The following is a 19,749-nucleotide window of genomic DNA, read 5'->3' on the forward strand; positions in this document are numbered from 1 at the left end:
GAGCATGTACATCTGTCTTACTATCACTTTCTTAAGGAAGTCTGAGATCACAGTTTCGGGGGGTGCGTTGCAACACTGAAAACCTAAAATGAGCCTATAGTTCATTCCAGTTCTAGCCATGCCACTACTTCTCATATTATACTTGTTAAGTTGATTTTTCAATTGAAGTGTAGACTATATTTATCCTTGTTAAATTTCATCTTAATAAGGTGGTAAGATAATGATAAGATAATAAGATATACTTAGTTCATCATTCTGATCTGTCAAGATCTTTGGGTACTCTGATTCTGTCATAAAGTATGTTTGCTCTCTCTCCTACCTTTTGTGTGATGTGAAAGTTACTAGTATAGTAACACCATGTATTCCCTAGAGACAAGATATCCTATTCGCCCAATTTAATTTGCCAAATTGCCCTTTTTCAAATGTACTGCCTAGAAGCATACTCCAGATGTGACCTGACCAGCACAGAGTATAGTGGGACTACTACCTCCCTTATAGATATTAGCCTTCGATTTATGCTTAAGCTTGCTTTAGTTTTGTATGTGGCAATCACATTGATTTTATTTTTTAAGGCTGAGTTTGTGGCTGACTCAAATTCATAAATATTTTTCATATCAGATGCCACTGAGTCAAATGTCTCCAATCCTGTATTTGCATGGGGTAGAAATTACAAAAGTGGGCTCCTTAAGTAAGTACAAAAATTTCCATCTGATAAAATAAAAGACATAATCTCTCAATCTCTCTCCCCTTTCCCTATATAGTTCCTTGCCTGAGGGCAGGACCCTGTGGAAAAGAATCTGCTAGTTCAATCTAGCAGAAGAGGCTCTCAGAGACTTTCCTAGAGTTGAATAACAGGCTGTGTACTTTTCCTTTAATATGTAAATGTGGGTAGAACGCCTGTTTAGATATTATTTTCGCAATCAGACTTACCTCTTACATTTTGGAAGCTAGTCTTGCCCTCACTGTCCTCACTGTCAGAGACACTGTGGATGATTTTCTCACATTCATCCTTTCTTCCTGGATCATCATGATCTCTGGGAGGATCAGCCTGATGGCTGTCAGTGTTCGTTGGTTCCCTAGGAGGAGACTGCTGCACTGATTCAGATTCATTTTCTGTCTCACCATTTGAAGTGAGATGGCTCTGAGGAGACCAAAGAAGACTTCCAAGCTGTCCACTAGCTGCTTTTTCAGCCATTTCTTTCACTTCAGCTAGACCACAGAATAATAAAGTGCAATAAATCTTTTCATCATGAACATAACTTTACATGAAAAGAAAGAGATAAGATCAAAGATTAAGGGCAGCCACCCAGTTGAACTCTCCCAACAATCCCCTCCAAACTACTTTAAAAATAATGTCTCCAATCAAATTTTGGTATGGCAGAATCAACAAAAAGTCATGGTGAGGTATTTTTCTGGTCTAAGAAAACTTAAAGAAGTAGTCAGGAAAAGTCTGTAGCATCACGGTAGAGGGCTATCAGGAACCCATGATGGTGGCAACAGTAGACACTAAAGCAGCAACTTTGGGAGCTCTCAGTCCAGAGTGGTAAGGGGGTTAGACAACTAGTCAGAAAGAGATTACAGAGGATTTTTTACTGGCACTAGGTATAGCTGGTGCTGAATGGCAACTCTATCACCCATATAGACAGAACAAATTATGGTACAAAATTGTGGTGCCATATTATGCTATAAAGAAAAGACATGGGCAGGTGATTTCAGAAAAATGTGGCAAGACTTATATGAAGTGATGCAAAATGAAGTGAGAAGAACCAGTTCATTGTACACAGTGATAGCCATGTTGTAATGATAATCAACTATGAAAGACTTGGTTACTCTGATCAATACAATGATCCAAGACAATTCTAAAGGACTCAAGATGAAACAATGCTATCCATCTCCAGAGCGAACTGGAGAAACTCCACTCTGAGTGCAAACTGAAGTATAATTTTCTCACCTGAATCAAGGTTACAAGTAGAGGGCCTGGCCTTGGTGAGGAGAAAGAATATCTTCATCAGAAACTGGAGTAAAGGAGGAGAGACTAAGGGAGGATGTCAAGGAGTTTTCAGATATAGAGGGGGAGAAAAGAGGGAATTCACAGAAAATGGCTTCTAGTTTCTTAGTGAAGTATGAGGTTGGAAACTGCTGAGAAAGAGGGGTGCAGGAGAATAAAAGGGTCATAGATCTTAGGCTGGAAGAGACCTTAGATGGATTCTAGTTGGATTCTCCCACATTCATTTTTTTCCTAACAGATAAAGAAACTGAGACACAAAGAAGTTATAAGGTATAAGTAAGTTATATAGGTATAAGCATAAGAGGTCATAGTGGAACTCAAGTTTTCTGACTCCAGACCCATTACTCTTTGAAGACTGAGGAGAGAAGAGATTTGGAAACATGTGAGAGAAGAAAACAATAAAAATCTGCCTTGCTACAGTGAGGGTTCAATTGATACTAGACAAGAGAGATCTACATTGTTCCCAGCATGACTGGGTGCCTTCTCTACATTGTTTAGTAATATATGAGTAGGAAGATGGTGAAGGTTTCAGAGAGGAAGGAACAATGGCAAGGCACGAGACGATAAAATGAAGGAACAAGGGCTTTGATAGTAGACAGCAGTGTAAAGCTGAACTATGGAGTTGAAATTGGGAAAGGAATACAAGTGGCATAATACATAATACGCATACAGGCCTATACTTACAAATACATGCACATGTATATCTTTTCTAAATATGCCTATTTCTAAGTTCTAGAATGCAAACACAGGCATTAAACCCTATGTTAGTTTAAAAGACAACACTTCTTTACATTGATATAAAAGAATTAGGACCAGAGTATACCAAAGAGCACACTATATATTATTATTTTTTTTATACACATGAAAATATGTTAAAAACCTGTGATTTTGTTAGCATGGGAAATTCCGGGTATGGGAATACCCCATACCAATGCAGGTGACATTTAGATTCAGATTAGATTTAGATTCAGAAACTGTATTTGAACTCAAGTTTTTCCTAATTCTAAGTCTAGCTCTCTACTAGGCAGTGTTGTCCTGACAACACACACACACACACACGTATGTATATGTATTTGTGTGTGTATATATATATATATATATATATATATATATATATATATATATATACACAGAAGACTGAACATATACATACATATAGACGGTAATAAAATATTATATATTACACATTATGTTATGATACTTGTCCTATGAATTATATTATGTAACATTTTACATAAACAATAAACAAAATATAGAAAAGATATCACCTTTTCCATTTCATTGCCTGTTTATCTAAAAGATGATTTTCTTAAGATGAGATCTGGCATAAGAAAATAGCTTTTGGTCATTCAGAGTAAAGAATGTTGCTATGGTTATAACCATTTTAATACATGCCATGGAATCATATATCCTAAACAGGTATGAAAAAACAGATTGAATTAAATTCTGCATAAATCAGAGCTATGCTTTTGTACTCACTTGTCCATTTTAATCGTGCCTCTCTGTCATCATTTCTTGTTTTTGAATTATAAAATTCAGATGATCTTGATTCCACACCCATCCTAAAGGGGTTTAGAGTTACTGTAGTATGATTTTTAAAAAGAAAAACACCTGTTTTGTAACTTGCCAAATATAAAGGCTACCAGAGCAACTTGAGAAACTGTCATCCCTGTGTCACTAATTGTAACACTGGAAGTTTTATTCATGCTTTCCAATCACCAGAGGACATCCAAATCCCTACCACTTTACCCATTAGGTTCCCTTAGCCAACTTCAAGGTGGGTGTGGGGGGCATACTCTGGACTACAGACTGGGTTCCTGGTATTCAGGAAACCAGGCCACATTCAGTAAAAACCAAAGTACCTCGAGAGCTGCTGCTGTGATGGGCCCAGGTGACCCGGGCAGTCAAAGATGGGAGCAGGGTATAATGAGGAGGGTATAAAATCTATGAGCACTAAGTGATAATATTAATTCTATTATTAACTAGATATGCGATCTTTGACACATCATTGAATTCTACTATCAAGCTAATTGCCAGTTTTCTGAACACTGTGTTCTTTTAGATTGCTTTAACTTTTCATGTAACAATTCAATTTAAGTCATTTTCCCAAACAAGGGGCAACACATGAATCTAAAATGCTTGAATCCTTCATTCATATTGAATTCGTACTACTCAAAATTTTTATTTGAAAGCAAAAGCTTTATTTTCATTACTGCTAAGATCAAAAGAAATGAAAACTTTTCCCCAGCAGAGCTGATATTGTAGTTATAAATTAAAATGACACCATCTTGGGATTTTTAAGCAAGAAAAACTGGAATTGGTGTGATTATCCTATCTCAAAAGATATTCACTTTCCCCCTCTTTCAACTGGTCTTTCTTACTAGTCGGAAATATTATGGGGGCAGCTAGGTGGTATTAGAGGCTAGGGCTTGGACTCATTTTCATGAGTTCAATGTCACTTAGCCCTGTTTGCCTCAGTTTCTCATCTGTAAAATGAGGTAGAGAAGGAAAAGGCAAATCACTCCACTATATTTGCCAAGAAAAACCCAAAATGAAGTCACAAGGAGTCGGACATGACTTAAATAACACAATAATAAGAAAATATTATTAGATTTTTTTAATTTAAAAAAATTCTATATAATCATGACTTCAGTTGCTGTATTATCTCCCATGAAACCATTTTATGCCCATTTAATTTCTTTGGCTAATAATCACAGAGCACAAGGCTACAGTGATGGCTTTGAAACTCTCAACTCTGGCTTCCCTGTGGTTTCTAAAATCAGACTAACTGATTAGCTCACTTTCCTTTTCATAAATGGGGAATGGCGGGGGAAACACAGTTAAATCATTTTTTTGTGAGGGTAGATATTTTGCTTTTCACAAATTATTGATTACGCTTAGGTTGCTAGGATCAAACTTTTAATCTCTAATATCACCCAAAAGTTTTTCTTCAGATTAGAATAATTTTGGTTATGCTAAGTAAACAGATACTTAAAAGCTTTTGGGAGTAGACTTAACTCTCCCATTAGTCACAAGCCATCTACTTTCTGGGTTTTTAAAAATCACTGAATAACCTTAGAGTCACATAAATAACCCACCTGACTGTATCTTGGTTTCTGGTAGTAATTTCCAAATTCTCGTCATGGTACTGTAATTTAACATTTGTGCACTGTCTATTGGCTCCACAAAATGATGATGGCTGGGGGGGGAAAGGTAATACACTTTTACATTCTTCTTAGGCAATACTTGCTTCTTGTGACTACTACATTCAGTTTTTGTTTTTTAAGTATAGGGGTTCCTCAAAGGGCCCATCCCACTATGATCAGCACAAGAGCTTTAACCTGCTCCATTTCCCACTTGGGCTGGTTTACTCCTCTTAGCCCCTCCCGTGGAATCACCATATTGATGCCAAATTTAGTCCAGACTCAGTTTGACATGACCTCTGCAGCTCAGAACTGAGCTCACAAGATTTCTCAGCCTCAGCATACTTGACAGTTGAGAGGATAAGCATGCACCACGTGCTTGGTTACTATCTCCAATTTTAGAAAATTAAATATTTTATCAGAGACATCAAACATCAGTACTAATACCTACATTTGCTTTTGTAGCAATTTACATTTAACTGAATTAATTTCAAAGTATAAAGTATTCTAGCATTTTTTAGTGCTCTCTGGTAGGATTCTTTATCCATTTGTTCTCATTCCATTTTTGGTGCAGCTTCTTTTTTCACTTTGAATAATTTCATAAAGATCTTCCCAAATTTCTTCGTACTTCTTGTAACTGTCCATGTTAAACTGCTTTATATTATTCAGATTAATATACCACAATTTGCCTAACCTTTTCCCTACTGCTGAACATTTAGAATGCTGCCAGGTTTTTGCAATTACACATGATGCTGCTATGAAGATCTCTGAAGAGAAAATGTTTTGCTTATGATTAACACATCAGGATATATTCTTAACAATGAGATTTTTAGGTCAAAGAGAAGGATTGTTTTTGTAGCCTTTATGGATACTGCTACAGTGTGAAAGATTCTCAGTTTACCATGCCACTAGCAAGGAATAATTATAGTGGTTTCTCTATATTCTACAACATTGAATTCTGTAGCTTGTAATTTTTACCAAATTTGATGGGTGAGAGGTGGAATCTCAAAGTTATTTTATTTTGTACCTGTTTGATTATTAGTGAAGTTGAACATTTTTCTTTTTTTATTAGAATTTTTTCTCATTATCAAGCATTCATTTTTCTCTCTCCCACCCCTCTCCACCAGAAAAAAAGAAAAAAACCTCCTAACAAGCATAGTCAAGCAAAACAAATTCCCATAACGGCCATGTCAATATGAGAATGAGCACTTTTTAAAGTGATTATAAATAATTTATTTTTCCTTTTAAACTGTTCATATCCTTTGGTAACTTATGTACTATAGAGTAAGAGTTATGACTATCACCTCCATTTTAAAAGTCATCCTAAATTGGATAAGAAGTTATACCTGCCTGAAATAAATCTTCCTTTTCATGTTTCATATACAATAATCTCATTTATCTGTAGGTCACTTTCTAGACCCCTTAAAAAAAAAGACACAAAGGCCTCTGGATGAGTGGCCAAAAGGCACAAAGCCCATGTGCTGTGGTTCACATATTTCTTTCTTGAAAGGAAGCCTGGAGGAATTCTGTCTCTGAATTCTGGAACGCCCCAGTTGACATGATTTACTTCAAAGAGGGGCCTAAAAGGAATAGGTAAACTATGAACTGCTTATAAGAGAAAGAGGATTTCCCTGGGAGTTGTGTCTTTCAGATAATGGACAAGGAGAAAATGACTGTTTGTTGCCTCTTTCTCTCACTGGAATTTTAGGTTATAATCTGTGTCAAGCACTAAAATAAATATTGGGGACACAAATGGAAAAGTGTTCCAGTCCTTGACCTCAAGGTGTTTGGATTCAGGAAGACTTGAGTTTAAATATGACCCCAGACTAGCTGGGCTAGTCTGCCCAGTTTCTTCCTGTAAAATGGGGATAATAAGAGCACCTAGCACAGTGCCTGACACATAGTAGGCACTTAATAAATATTTGTCCCCACCCCATCTTTTGCACACTGAGTTCAAAAAGTTCTAAGGGAGCAAAGGAAGAATGGAGGAAGGAAAGGTCTGGGGGCTCTTAGGGACAAAGAGCACAGAACTGGAGGAGGTAGCTTCTAAGGGAGACTGTACAGTGGAAATGAAGGGATAAAATGGAAACAAGAATGGTGTTCAACTCTTCCACGCTTTCCTAGGCTGGCTGACACTTGGGCAATCAACGAGAAGCAGCAAGCAATGAGGAAGCAGAGCTGTCTGAGTTTAGGGTTGGGGGAGAGCCTCTGTCTCTTTATATGAGTATCAGTATCCTGCGGGGGAGGGGAGGGGAGGCAGTGCACAGATCCTTATGGACAGGCAGGAAGTCATCTCTGTGGTGGCTAGAGAACTGGGCTTAGAGTCAGGAAGATATGAGTTCAAATCTGACCTTAAACACTGACTAGCTATGTGACCCTGGGCAAGTCGCTTCACCTGTTTGCCTCAGTTTCTTCAACTGTAAAATGGGGATAATAATAGCATCTACCTTTCAAGGTTATTGTAAAGATCAAAGGATATTTTAATATTTTAAAAGCATTTGCCTTAGTGCCTGGCATATAATAAATTTAAGTAAATGTTAGTAAAGGTTAGTGAACAATAAAGTGATCCTCATACAGACCCCGAGAGGACTTCAATGTCATCCCTCCCTCTTGGTCTAGCCTGCCAAGAGCAGTGTCCAGGCCAGTGCATTGCTTGCTTCCATCTCCTTGCTCCCCTATTTTCCAACTTTACCTGGTGGTCCTTTTCAACCTGGTCTCCAATACTTTCTTCAGGGACAGACTTAAAAGGCTTCCAGCTGTGACCACCTTTTCTCTTGTGCCTTTGGCCAATGCTGCCAAGACCCATGCCCTGGAATTCTTTCACTGCCCGAGCTGTCTTCACCAAGTTCTGGAAATGGTCAACATGGCCAGCATGCTGTCCTGGCAGCTGTGTGGAAGGAGGGCTGTAGCACTTTGCTGGGGGCCCGAAGGCAGCCCACACAGCTGATGGGTCACAATCCCTTGCACAAGTTTTTAGGGCAGCCCATGAAGAGGACATCTGCTGCTCCTGTCGCTTCCTCATCATCTCTAGTTTGCCTATCTTCTGTTCTGCATTTTGCAGGGATTCAGTCAGCTGCTGCATTAAAGTCTGAGAGATCTTCAAGTTAAGAACACATTTACCAAGAGACTGTTCTGTTCTGGATTCGCTGCTCATGTCTGGTTTGGTTTCCCTGGTCACCTCTTGTACATGTGAATCGAAAGCGTCATTGAGGGGCTCCCAGTCCTCAGAGGATGACTCTGTGCCTCCTTCAGAAATAGCATCATCCTCACTATAATCTGAGTGGGAAGCTTTCTTTATTTCAGGACCCTCTCCAGTTATGGACTCAGTTTCCTTCCCTTGGTTTTTTCCATTTCCTAGAAATATATCTGATGTAATAATTTCTCCCACATCATTGTCACATGTATCTAAGTAACAAGAGTAGATTTCATTTATTTCAAAACTACGGAGGCTCTCATCTCCACAACTTGGGCTACATGCCCTGGTCAATTCAGATGCAATAGCTTGACTCTCAGTTTCCTTGGCTGTCATACTGTGATTCAAAACCTCACAATCCAGTGCTGCTTTTTCAGGTAAAGCTGAGTGACCTTGTGGTGAATCGAGCTGACACCCTGTGGGAAAGAATCAACACCATGATCTTCCAGAAGACTACCAACAGGTCCCACACTGAGTCAGAAAGGCAGCCAAGCAGCCTCTTCTGATTACTGAAATGGAATCAGAAACCCTGAAGCTGCCTTTCATTATTTACTCTACATCTCAGATGTGAGAATACAGAAATACATAATGCTACAATATAGGCATGAGTAGGACAGATTTTTAAGAAGCACTGGGCTTATTTTCCAGGGCTTGTAGCAGTAGCAGCAAGTGGCAAAGGCTCCTCAACCCATTCCACAGGAAAGCAACAAAGCCTGAGGCACCATGTGGCTTTATTTGGATGAGGAGACCTTCATTCAAATCCTGTCTCAGACACTTACTAGCTATGATGACTATGGGCAAGTCATTTAATCTAATGAAGCCTCAGTTTCCTTATCAGTACAAGAGATGATAACAGCCACAACACTGAAACTACAGCATTGCTGTGTATAAAGTGCTTTGCCAACATCCCAGTTCTGTAAGAAATGTTTAGCCTCTTCCAACTACACCTCTCCTTTTTCCAGTCCCTTGTTTCCTGCTAAGCCTAGCTCAAGCACCACCACATGCAGGAAGCCTTTCTGGATCCTCTCTTCTCCCAGCTGCTTGAGCCTCCTCCCAAATGACTTTCTATTTACTTCATATATACTTTGTTCATCTTCCCAGAACGATGGTGCCATTTGTCTTGTTTGTACCTCTAGTGCCTAGCACAAGGCAGGGGGCAGGGCAAGCAATTAATAAATGTTCACTGGTTGGCTGTTAATATCAAAATGTCTCACATTCCTTGCCACTCAATCTCTTCAAAGTCTGGTCACCTCTCCTGGGGGATGCCTTCCTTGATTAGAGTCTTGTACAACACTCAGTTTATTCTTTTAACCCTGCCTTTCCTTGGCATTATGTGCTCTTGGTACTGGATTAAACTTCCCCTTTCTCTGTATATCCTTAGACATGTCTCTCTTTAATCTCTCTCATGTGCTAACTTGACTTCTCCTCTTATACTGGAAACTCCCTTGAAGGCAAGAACTACAGTTAGGTGTTACTGGTAAGTCTGTGATGTGGAAATGCAGTTCTTACACAGATGTGGCCAAGGTCCCCACCCCTAGCTCTGGGAAACAAGACCACAGAGGCGATAGAACCAAAATGGCAGAGAGGCAGAAAGAAGTACAGTTGGTTTCAACCTCTCCAACTTCCCTCAAAATAACTCCTCCAAACATTTAGAAAATGCACCAGACTGCATATGGATGAGGAAATACAAGGAAAAAAAATCATAGCAAGTCATCTTTTCAGTTCATGAAGACAAGTATGCAGACAAGGGGATGGTCTAGCCAGGAGCCTGTGGCACTTCCAGGCAGGGATAGGCTGTCTCAGGGCAAGAAGAAGACCCAGATCTAGCACAGAGAAATCTAAACTAGTATAGAGTGGGTGCAAGAATAGCAGCTAAGTGTCAGTTTTATCACAGACTACACAGGATGAACTGAGAAGAGAGAGGTGGGGAGCCCATATGAATCCAGAAGCAAGTAGTAGCTAAGTGGCTCAGACTCTAGGAATGGAGATCTTAATTCCAGCTTCCAGCTGAATTGAAGCCTGCAGTGGAATAACCAGAGCAGGAACCCCTGACCAAAAGGAAACCTACAATTCTGTTACTTTGAACAGGCAGAACTTCCCAGGTGGTTAAGAGAGGATGGATCCAGCAGTAGTCTCTCAAACCTTCAAATGGCACAGGCCCACAGGCCCATTAGCTCCAAACCAAGCCCAGACAGAAATCTGCAGAGCTCAGATCAGGAGGCTAGCAATGAGACTTTGCCCTGGATAAGACTACTTTGCAAGCCCTGACAGCTTACAGGTTCCAAACCTGAATAGTCCCTGAGATCCTACAATAACATAACACTAAATACTCCAAGAAAGCAGCAGGATGAGGCCAGGCATTCCCTTCAGAAGTCTGGCCATAATATAAAGTCTGAAGTCAGGAAATAGTTTGAAAGAGTGAACATAAATCGAATCTACTATGAAAAGCTATTATGGTGACGGAGAAGAGAATGACTCCAAAACATCAACAAGCAAAGCCTCAAAGGAAAATACCTTGGGCATAAACTCAACTAGAATTCTTGAAAGAGATGAAACAAATTTTAAAGAGTTTTAAATATTTTTATAAATGAAATGAGAGTGTTACATGAAAAAAGAGGAAAGGAAATGAGAGTAATGGAAAAATTGGAAAGGAAATTATCAGCTTGGCACAAAATCTTAACAACAACCTCCCAGAAAATTAGAACGAACCAAATACAAGCCAATGATTACATAAGACAAGAAATATTAGAACAAAATTAAAAGAATGAAAAAACTGAAGAAAATATGTGGTATCTCACAACAAAAACAGACTGAAGGAAAAAAACCTTAAGAATCACTCAACTAACTGAAGGCCATGGAAAGAATCTAGACATCACATCTAAAAAAATCTTAAAAATCAACCCTAATATGAAAACTCCAAGAACATTACAGTTCAAATTAAGAGTTTCCAGATCAAAGAAAAAATACTACATGCAGTTAGAAAGAAGGAATTTAAGAACTAAGGAATGACACTCAGGATCACATATAATCTAGCAGCCATCACCATAAAGGGAGAGAGTGTTTAGAATACCTTATACTAAAAAATATTAGCTTACAATCAAGAATAGCTTATCCATCAAAAATGAGTGTCCCCTTATAGGGGAAAAAAATGGATCTTTATTAAAATAGAGGACTTTAAGCATCCTTGATACAAAGACCAAAGCTGTGGAGAAACTCTGATGTACAAACAGAGGAGTCAAGAGAAACATGAAAATGTAAATATGAATGAAAAATGATAAGGGATTAAACAAGATTAAACTGCTAACATTCAAATATGGGGAAATAGCACCTGTCCCTTCTGAACTCTATCATCATCAGGGGTCACACAGAGACTATAATTAGACAAAATGTTTAGGAGTGGTTCTATTAAGTCTTGCTTATCTTAAAAGAATGGAAAGGAAGGGGAAGGAGAATATACTAGAAGGGGAAAGGAAGAGAAAGGTAAGGGGAAAGGAAAAGAAAGGTTAGGGAAAATTATCTCACATAATTGGGATGTGTACTGCTGACCTCCAGTCTCACATCTCCAATTGCTTTTCAGACATCTACTTAATGTCCTATAGCTATCTTAAACTCAACATGTCTAAAATAAAACTCATCATCTTTCCCCCTAAACCCTCCCCTCTTCCTACCTTCCCTACTACTACAGAGGGTAACATTCTCCTCTCTATCTTCCAAGCTGGCAATCTACAAGTGATCCTGGATCCCTCCTTCTCCCCTTCCCTCATATCCAATCTGTTGCCAAGGCCTGTCAAGTTCACCACAATATCTCTAGTATTCACCCTGCTTCTCTCAGATGTAGCCACCCCTCTGGAGCAGACTCTCATTACCTCCTGTCTAGATTATTCCAATAGCCTGTTGGTGGGTCTGTCTGCCTGAATTCTTTCCCCTCTCCAGTCCATCCTGCATTTAGCCACCAAAATGACCTCCCCAAAGCACAGATCTATGAAATTGCCCCTACTCAGTAAACTCCACTAGCTCTCTGTCACCTATCACTCCTAAGACGAAACATAAAATTTCACTTGGCATCCAAGCCCCTTAATAATCTAGCCTTTTCCTACATTTCCAGTCTTTTTACACCTTACTCCCAACCACATACTCGGATCCAATGAAACTGGCCTCTGGGTACTGTCTCTAGTTGGCTCTCGTGACTAGAATTCTCTCCCTCCTCATCTCTGCCTACTGGCTTCTTTCAAGTTCCAATTAAAATTCCATTTTCTACAGGAAGCCTTTCCCAATCCCTCCTAATTCTAGTGCCTTCCTCTGTTAATTATTTTCTATTCTTTCTGCACATAGCTTGTTCATATATATTTGTTTGCCTGTTGTTTCCCCCATTAAATTATGAGCTCCTTTTTGTTATCCCAATTGATTAGCATAGTGCCTGGCACATAGTAGGCACTTAATAAATGTTTGCTGACTGACAGATTCTCATCTGAATTGTTGTCAAGGGAGAGAAGAACAAACACACACTGGGTCTGGAAATTATTTCACTCAATAGGGACATAGGAAGGAAGGTGAAGCAAAGGGGGAATGAGAGGGAGGATAGGTTGAAAGATTAGTTCTAATAGGTAAAGTTTAACTAAGGTCATACAAAGATATTTATATGTATATCTCTTTCTGTAGCAGCAAAGAATTAGAAACTCAGAAGGTGCCCATTAATTGGGGAACAGCTGAACTAGTTCTGATATATAAAGGTGATAGAATACTATTGTGCTGTACAAAATGATAATGGAAGGTTTCAGAGAAACCTGGGAAGATCTGTTTTAACTGATACAGAGAGCAAAGTGAACAAAACCAGGAGAACAATTTATACAATAACAACAATATTGTAAAGACAAATAACTCCAAAATATTTAGAAACTCTGATCAGCATAATGATCAAATGATTTCAGAGAATTAATCATCATTTAAACATGTTACCCACTTCCTAATAGGTAAAATATTCATAGAGCCAAATAAGAAAGATTGGAAGAAAAGAGCTAGGAGAACTCAAATGACTTCTTCCAAGTTAGAGCAGAGACTAAAATGGATGCTTCCTGGGTGCCTCATTTAATGTATTCAGTTCACTCTACACTGAATATTTCCAAAGGGTTAGGATGAATATTTTATAACTGAATAATGCAAATTCAAAAACATGCACCTTTCCAGAATTCATTATTTGTACTAATTATGTTTGTCCAAAAAGTTTAAAAGACACATTAGGATCTTAAATTTCATCTGAACAAGTCATTTTTCAAATTATGATTCGTTCATCAGTCAGTCAGTAAACGTTAAGTGCCTACTCTCTCCCAGGCACTACGATGGGCAATAGGAATACAAAGAAAGGTAAAAGATAGTTTCTATTTCTAATGAGCTCACAACCCAAGATTAATTCTCATCAAGCAAGCACTTATTAGTACATTCAATTAGCACATTCAATCTCTGTAAATTCATGCCTTACCGGTTTCCTTCAGCTCCCGAACTTCCAAATCCAGAGTCTCTCTCTTAGTTTCTGATGCCATGCCAAAGTAAATATTTATGTCATGATGCTTTTTATATTTCTGAACATTTGTGTTTTCAACTGGATGGGTTCTCTGGGTCTCAATTAAATCCTGTAACAGAGATATATATTTGCAAGAATGTATCAGCTGCCACATAAATGTAAGGGACAAGTCTCATCACTGGAGAGCTTCAAGGGAATGCAAGACAACCACATGCTGGGGTATTTTAGGGGAAATTCCTGTTTGAGATGGTTTGTATTACAAAGTGTTCTCCCACTCTGAGATTCCATAATTCTAAGATATAACATATAACAAATAGGACCCTGTTAATACTTTTAAGTAGAATGAATTTTAGATAAGAGTAATGTGAATATTGATATTTAAAGAAACAAACAAAATCTCCAAAGCTTTTATCTCCATCAGAGTGTGTTACCTTTAAGTCATTCTTTAGAATATATCGAATATCTTGAAGGTTCATTGTCCGGTCTTTTTGTTTGACCTGTATGCCTGTCTTAACAATATCATAGTAAGTTTTTGGAAGTCTGGCATCTGTCTCCAAATGATTCCCCAAAATTATTGCTTCCTTAATAACTGAGCCTTCTAGACCATTCCAGGGTAGGGTATCTGGAAGAAAAATATTACATGAGGGAACTAATCACAGGCAAATCAATCAAATGAAGTTGTGTAACCTTAGACAACTCATATCACCTCTTTAGACAACAATCCCTTCACTGTTGATGTGAAATACTTTTTCAAATTCTTGAATACTCAGAAAAATTCAAATCAAAACAAGTTTAAGATAATGCCTTTTGACCATTAAATTGGCAAAAACATGAAATAAAGCAAAATTCGATATTGGTTGTGCTGATAGACTCTTACATTGTTTGTGAAACTGTAGCTGGATATTTTTATCTTAGACCTTCAGCAACATATCACATAATAATAAAAGTCACAAAACTGATCTTATCCTCTGATCCAGTGATCTAATTACTGAAGTTCTACCCTAAAGATATCAAGAAAGGGAAAAAGAGACCTATCTGTCAAAAAGTATTCAATTCTAGCAACATTTATTCAGTGCCTTCTATGTGCCAGAGACTATGCTAGGGATAGTCCCTGCACTTGAAGGCTTTATATTCATAGCTGTTTTACTTGCCATATGTGAGCAACCTATTTGTTCAACAGAGGGAATAACTGGGTAAATTATGGTATACTCGTGCCATGGAATACTTTGGTGCTATTAAAAAAAAAATAAAGAATTCAAAGAAATATATAAAGATTTGTATAAACTGATGAAAGCCAGGACAGTAGAATAAGAAAAGTATACTCATTGATTAAAAACAAAGGTAATAGATTTCTAAAAGTAGTACATGGCTAGATTTAGAATTAGACATGGGATAAATATATTGTTTGTTTTTATTAAAATTTGTTTTGTTATTCTTTTCCTTAATCAAAATGTAAAAAAGTTTTACATTTTAGAGTTTTATTTGGAAACTTACTCTATATTTTCTTTGTTTCCTAGTATTTGTTGTTTATAACAATAAAAATCACGTACAATATAAAAATTAGAATGAGAGGGTGGGCCTACAAAGTCTTGAAGGTCCTCTAGCTCTAACATTCTATCTCTTCATGATTCTATGAACTATAGCCATGAGAATAAAATGCCTAGGAGAGGGATAAGGGATAAATGGAAAATAAAGAAATCTGTAAAAAAAAATTCAGAAAAAATGCAAGAGAATTTATGTGAAATGCAGACAAGAACTTTCTACCTTATTAATCCAAGCCTATGCCTTATAGAAAACTGGATACATATTTCCATGTAACAGGAAAGTGAATTATAGGAATTAAAATGAATTTAAGATTTTGAACAACTGTAATTTGATTCTAGTCTTAAACACAATTTCTTATTGGTTAAATTTTCATTCATACTTCATTTCTGACTTCTGGCATTCGTTCTGAGACAAATAATTCTTCATAGGGAAATTGGGGTCAGCAAATGTTTGCTTTACTTACAAGCTCAATTGTAGTTCTATTATTGCCAGTTAAAAACAGAAATACTTGCTGATCACAAAAAAAAGGGGGGCTGGGGTTGAGGGAAATGTGTGTGTGTATTTGTGTGTAGAAAATAGAACCAAAAGAAAAAAAGGCACAATGACTAAAACAACGTAAATAAAAACAAGAGAAAAAGGCAATAAAACTTGATTAATTCAACTATCAATATCCTACTTTCCTGTAAACTAATGGTAAATTACAAAAGTGAAAGGTAATACATAATATCAGTTCCATTTGTTTAAGTATTTTTGGAAAATGTATTTGGGGTAGTTGGTGGAATTATCTGGGTGTGTTGGTTAAGAAATATCTGCTGTACAAAGATAAAATGTATCCAAATTAATTCATTTTTTAAAAATAAAAAATAACTACTGATAGACTGGTAAATTACTTTCTTCACTCACACAGGGAAAAACAAAACTTTATGGGTGACCTTGCATCTACATGAGACAAATATTTGTTTTTCAAAAATTAAATCATTTTCCTTTTTTATATGAACTTTTTTCAGGTTCTGTTTTTAATAAATCTGAAGGAAAACAGGAGCACTCTGGATGATTTATATCTGACAATGTTAATTTCCCCCTTGATTTACCTGTTAAGATTTCTTGTATGATGATACAAAAGCTGTAGATGTCTGATTTGACTGTAGCAGCCTTCTGCAAAATTACCTCTGGAGCAGACCAACTGTATAGTAAAACTGGGATGGGAACACGAGTCAGGTCTTTCTGGGCATCTCTATTTTGACTAAAGCAGAGGCAAAGAAGACAAACTTCATGTCTGAAATAATTATCCAACATGAGTGCCCTGTCTCACTCTTACAGGAGACAGAATCACAGAGCTTCAGGATAACAGAGGTTTTATCTACTTTATCCAGTTCAAATCTCACTTTTTCTACAAAGTCCTGCTGGATGTGGAAGCACATAAAAAAAACAAAAAAAACCTTAATTATTTTAGTTTATCTGAAAATATTAAGAAATAAATATTTCTTCAGTCTACAATTCTTTCTAGATCTTTCTGCTTTGCTTTAGGCCTAACTCCTTTCTCTTACAAAGTGTGTAAAAGAACAAAAGGAAAAACTCCCCCAAATAAATTTAAGGTAGGTAATTGGCAAAAACTGCAGAAATACCTCTTGTCTGGTTAAGAGAAATTGCTTTTTCTGTCCCCAGAAGTGAAGAACCGTGACTCTTTCAAAGGCAGTGCCTTCATTCCTGATTCTGAAGGAGTTAGGGTACTGACTACATGATCCCTTTGATTACTCCAGAATACCTGGAGTATTTTGGCAATGGTTAATGAAGGAATTGAGTATTTCTAGAATATTAAGTGATTTTTGAGAATTATTAATCCCAAACTGTACTTTATTATATTTGTGACCTCGCTTGCTCTAGATTCCTATAAATGTTACTGTTGAAGTCTAGGGCTTCTAGGATCCCAAAATTCAAGGACAAGTGACACAGATCCTACATGGAACGAATTCGACCTAAACCTTCTTTCAGTCAAGGACAAAACTTATTACAATATCGGGGCACTAGTGTAACACTTGTATTGACAATGAGGGCACAGTATGGATAACTAGGCCAGAGAGAATTCCACCCCAGAGCTGAAAGGACTCAAACGATACCCCAGTCTACAAGGAACCTAGACCACTCTAGAGCACGTAAATAAAATACCGATCATAGCAAAAATGTTGACAAAAGTAATACAACACTAGTTTCTTAAAAATCAAATAAACATTCAACACACAAAAACCTCCACATCTTCTCTTCCAAAAACACAGAAGGCCACTCAGCCTGCGTTCTTTTCCTCTCACCCTTCCCGAAGGAAAGGAAAAACGATCATCAATGGTAAGTAACAACTGCCCATAAGCAGCGTCACAAACCGGCTTCACGCTCAGAAGAGAACGCTACAGCTCCTCCTCGTGGTCACCTCCGTGATACACTTTCAGCCACAATTCTCTAGTAACATACTATAGAAATGATCCCTGAAAGTATAGTCTTAACCAGCGCTCTCCCGACGCGCCCGACACAGCACACCCCGCACACTGTTACCTCACGGCGACTTTTCCATACCCTCCCCGTTTCCACCCCAAAGCGAAGCGCCGCGTCTCCCCGAACAAGCACGCCAACGCGCAAGCCCCACACAGCTCGTCCCCCCAGCCGGACGCGGTTCGGGACCCCGAAAGCCTCCCGAGTGCTCATTAGCATACTGCCTCCCGACAGCCAATCACGTGCGCGCGGCTGATCGGAGCCGAGCCCCTCCCCCACTTTCCCCGAACTGAGGGAAAACTGCCCCGCTTTGACCCAGACAGGTGTGCTGGGCTAGCTTTCAAAATTAAACCACCCCAAAAATAAAATAAACATTATGCATGTTTTTGTTTTTCTTACACATTTCTAATTCCCTGAACATTTTTTTAGTAGTCTGGAAAAAGCCGCAAACAGGAATGCTGACGAAGTCGGCCGGCCATTCAAAGAGATGCAGGAGCGACCTGCAGAGGTCCAACCAGGGCCGGAACCTCTCAGTCAATCAGGGGGCTGAAAACCGAATGGAGCACAAGTGGAACGGCATCTAGGATGATGCAATTACGTCGGAGTGGGCACTTCGCCCACCCCCGGAAGGGCAGGGCAGCCTGGTTTTAGGCTTGGCCGGGACAAAAAATGTGCTCCAGGGTAGACCAACGGCCAACCCCCTCAACTCGGGGCAGCCCGAGGGTCACCCGAGGGCAGTGGCCCTCGGGTTAGGGAGGCCTGGGTGGCTCTTCTCACAGACGCAGAAGGCGGGGCTTTGGCTGAGACTTGAAGATGGGGAAGGGCATGGAAAAAGCATTGCTAGAGTGCCTGGAGGCAGGACAGGGAGGCCGAAGGAGCACCAGGAGTGTGTAAGGGGTAGGAAGGGCCCAGCTCATGAAAAGCTTTAAAAGCCAAACTGAGGACTGGATATTTTACCCTAGGGGCCATATCGAGAGGCAGGGATTTAATGAATAGTCAGACCTGTCCTTTGGAGCTATTACTGAGTGGAAGAGGGTCCATGGACCAACCAGAGGTCTACAGACATAGAAACTGAGGAGGACCACCTGCTCTTGTCCCAGGGGTTTCAGAGGAGAGCAAGGACGTGTAGGTGAGGAGCTTGGGAATGAGAGGATGGTGGCGTTTTTGGCAATAATAAGGAGGTTAGGAAGAGAGGAGAGAAAGTATGTCCCAATTTAGATCTGATGAATTTGAGATGTCTAAGGGTCATCTAGTTTGAGATGCTGAAGAGACAATTAGAGATGCAACGTTAGAGGTCAGAAGAGGTCAAGGATGAATAAATAAGTAGATCTCCATGGAGATGATCACTGGATCCAAGGGTGGTGATAGGAAAGGAGACAGCAGAGGGAGAAGAGGGCCCAGGACAGGGCCTTAAAGGGCACCTAGGATTAGAACGAAATCTGGATGAAGATCCATATCAAAGAAGCCTCAAAAGGAACCGACAAGTAGGAGACTCCCTAGAGAGCAGAATCACAGACTTAGAGAAGAGGCTACAAAGAGGTCAAGGATGAGGACTAAGAAAAAATCATGAGATGTGGCAATAAAGACAAGGTGGGTAGTTTCTGTGAAGTGATGTCACTGGAAGCCTGACTGTACAGAGTGGAGAGGCATAGAGGGGAGGAGGGAGAGGCACCGATGACACACAGGTGGCCACCTCACAGATTTAAGACAGACACCGCCACTCCACCACCTGAAGCACACATATACCTATGAAGTATCAAGCTACAAACTAAGAGCTAATGTCATGGGTTTTTTTTTCCTTTTGGAAAGTATGTTTCTTTAGTCTGTGATTCTCGGCTTCTTGTGGCTCTCAGTCTTGATC

General features: G+C 39.0%; 1 protein-coding gene and 1 non-coding gene across 6 annotated transcripts in view; both read right to left on the bottom strand.

Annotated features, from left to right (window-relative positions):
• The window catches only part of TEX14 (testis expressed 14, intercellular bridge forming factor), a 143,717-nt gene that overhangs the window by 45,640 nt on the left and 78,328 nt on the right, over positions 1–19,749 (bottom strand). For all 5 annotated transcript variants that reach the window (XR_011975288.1, XM_072646846.1, XM_072646845.1 and 2 more), the window contains exons 11-17: positions 16,499–16,650; positions 14,294–14,484; positions 13,821–13,971; positions 7,844–8,760; positions 5,107–5,207; positions 3,488–3,570; positions 931–1,209 (exon numbers count right to left, since the gene is read on the bottom strand). Coding sequence is in view for 4 of the 5 variants with exons in the window: in XM_072646846.1 (XP_072502947.1) it covers positions 931–1,209; positions 3,488–3,570; positions 5,107–5,207; positions 7,844–8,760; positions 13,821–13,971; positions 14,294–14,484; positions 16,499–16,650 (1,874 nt within the window). In the remaining variant the exon portion in view is untranslated. The remainder of the gene's footprint in view (positions 1–930; positions 1,210–3,487; positions 3,571–5,106; positions 5,208–7,843; positions 8,761–13,820; positions 13,972–14,293; positions 14,485–16,498; positions 16,651–19,749) is intronic.
• Positions 17,684–17,900, bottom strand: LOC140530484 (small nucleolar RNA U3). Its single transcript, XR_011975923.1, has one exon. It is a non-coding gene; the product is annotated as a small nucleolar RNA U3 (small nucleolar RNA).

The sequence above is a fragment of the Notamacropus eugenii genome, chromosome 2 (genome assembly GCF_028372415.1).
Source record: "Notamacropus eugenii isolate mMacEug1 chromosome 2, mMacEug1.pri_v2, whole genome shotgun sequence".
Lineage (NCBI taxonomy): Eukaryota > Metazoa > Chordata > Mammalia > Diprotodontia > Macropodidae > Notamacropus > Notamacropus eugenii.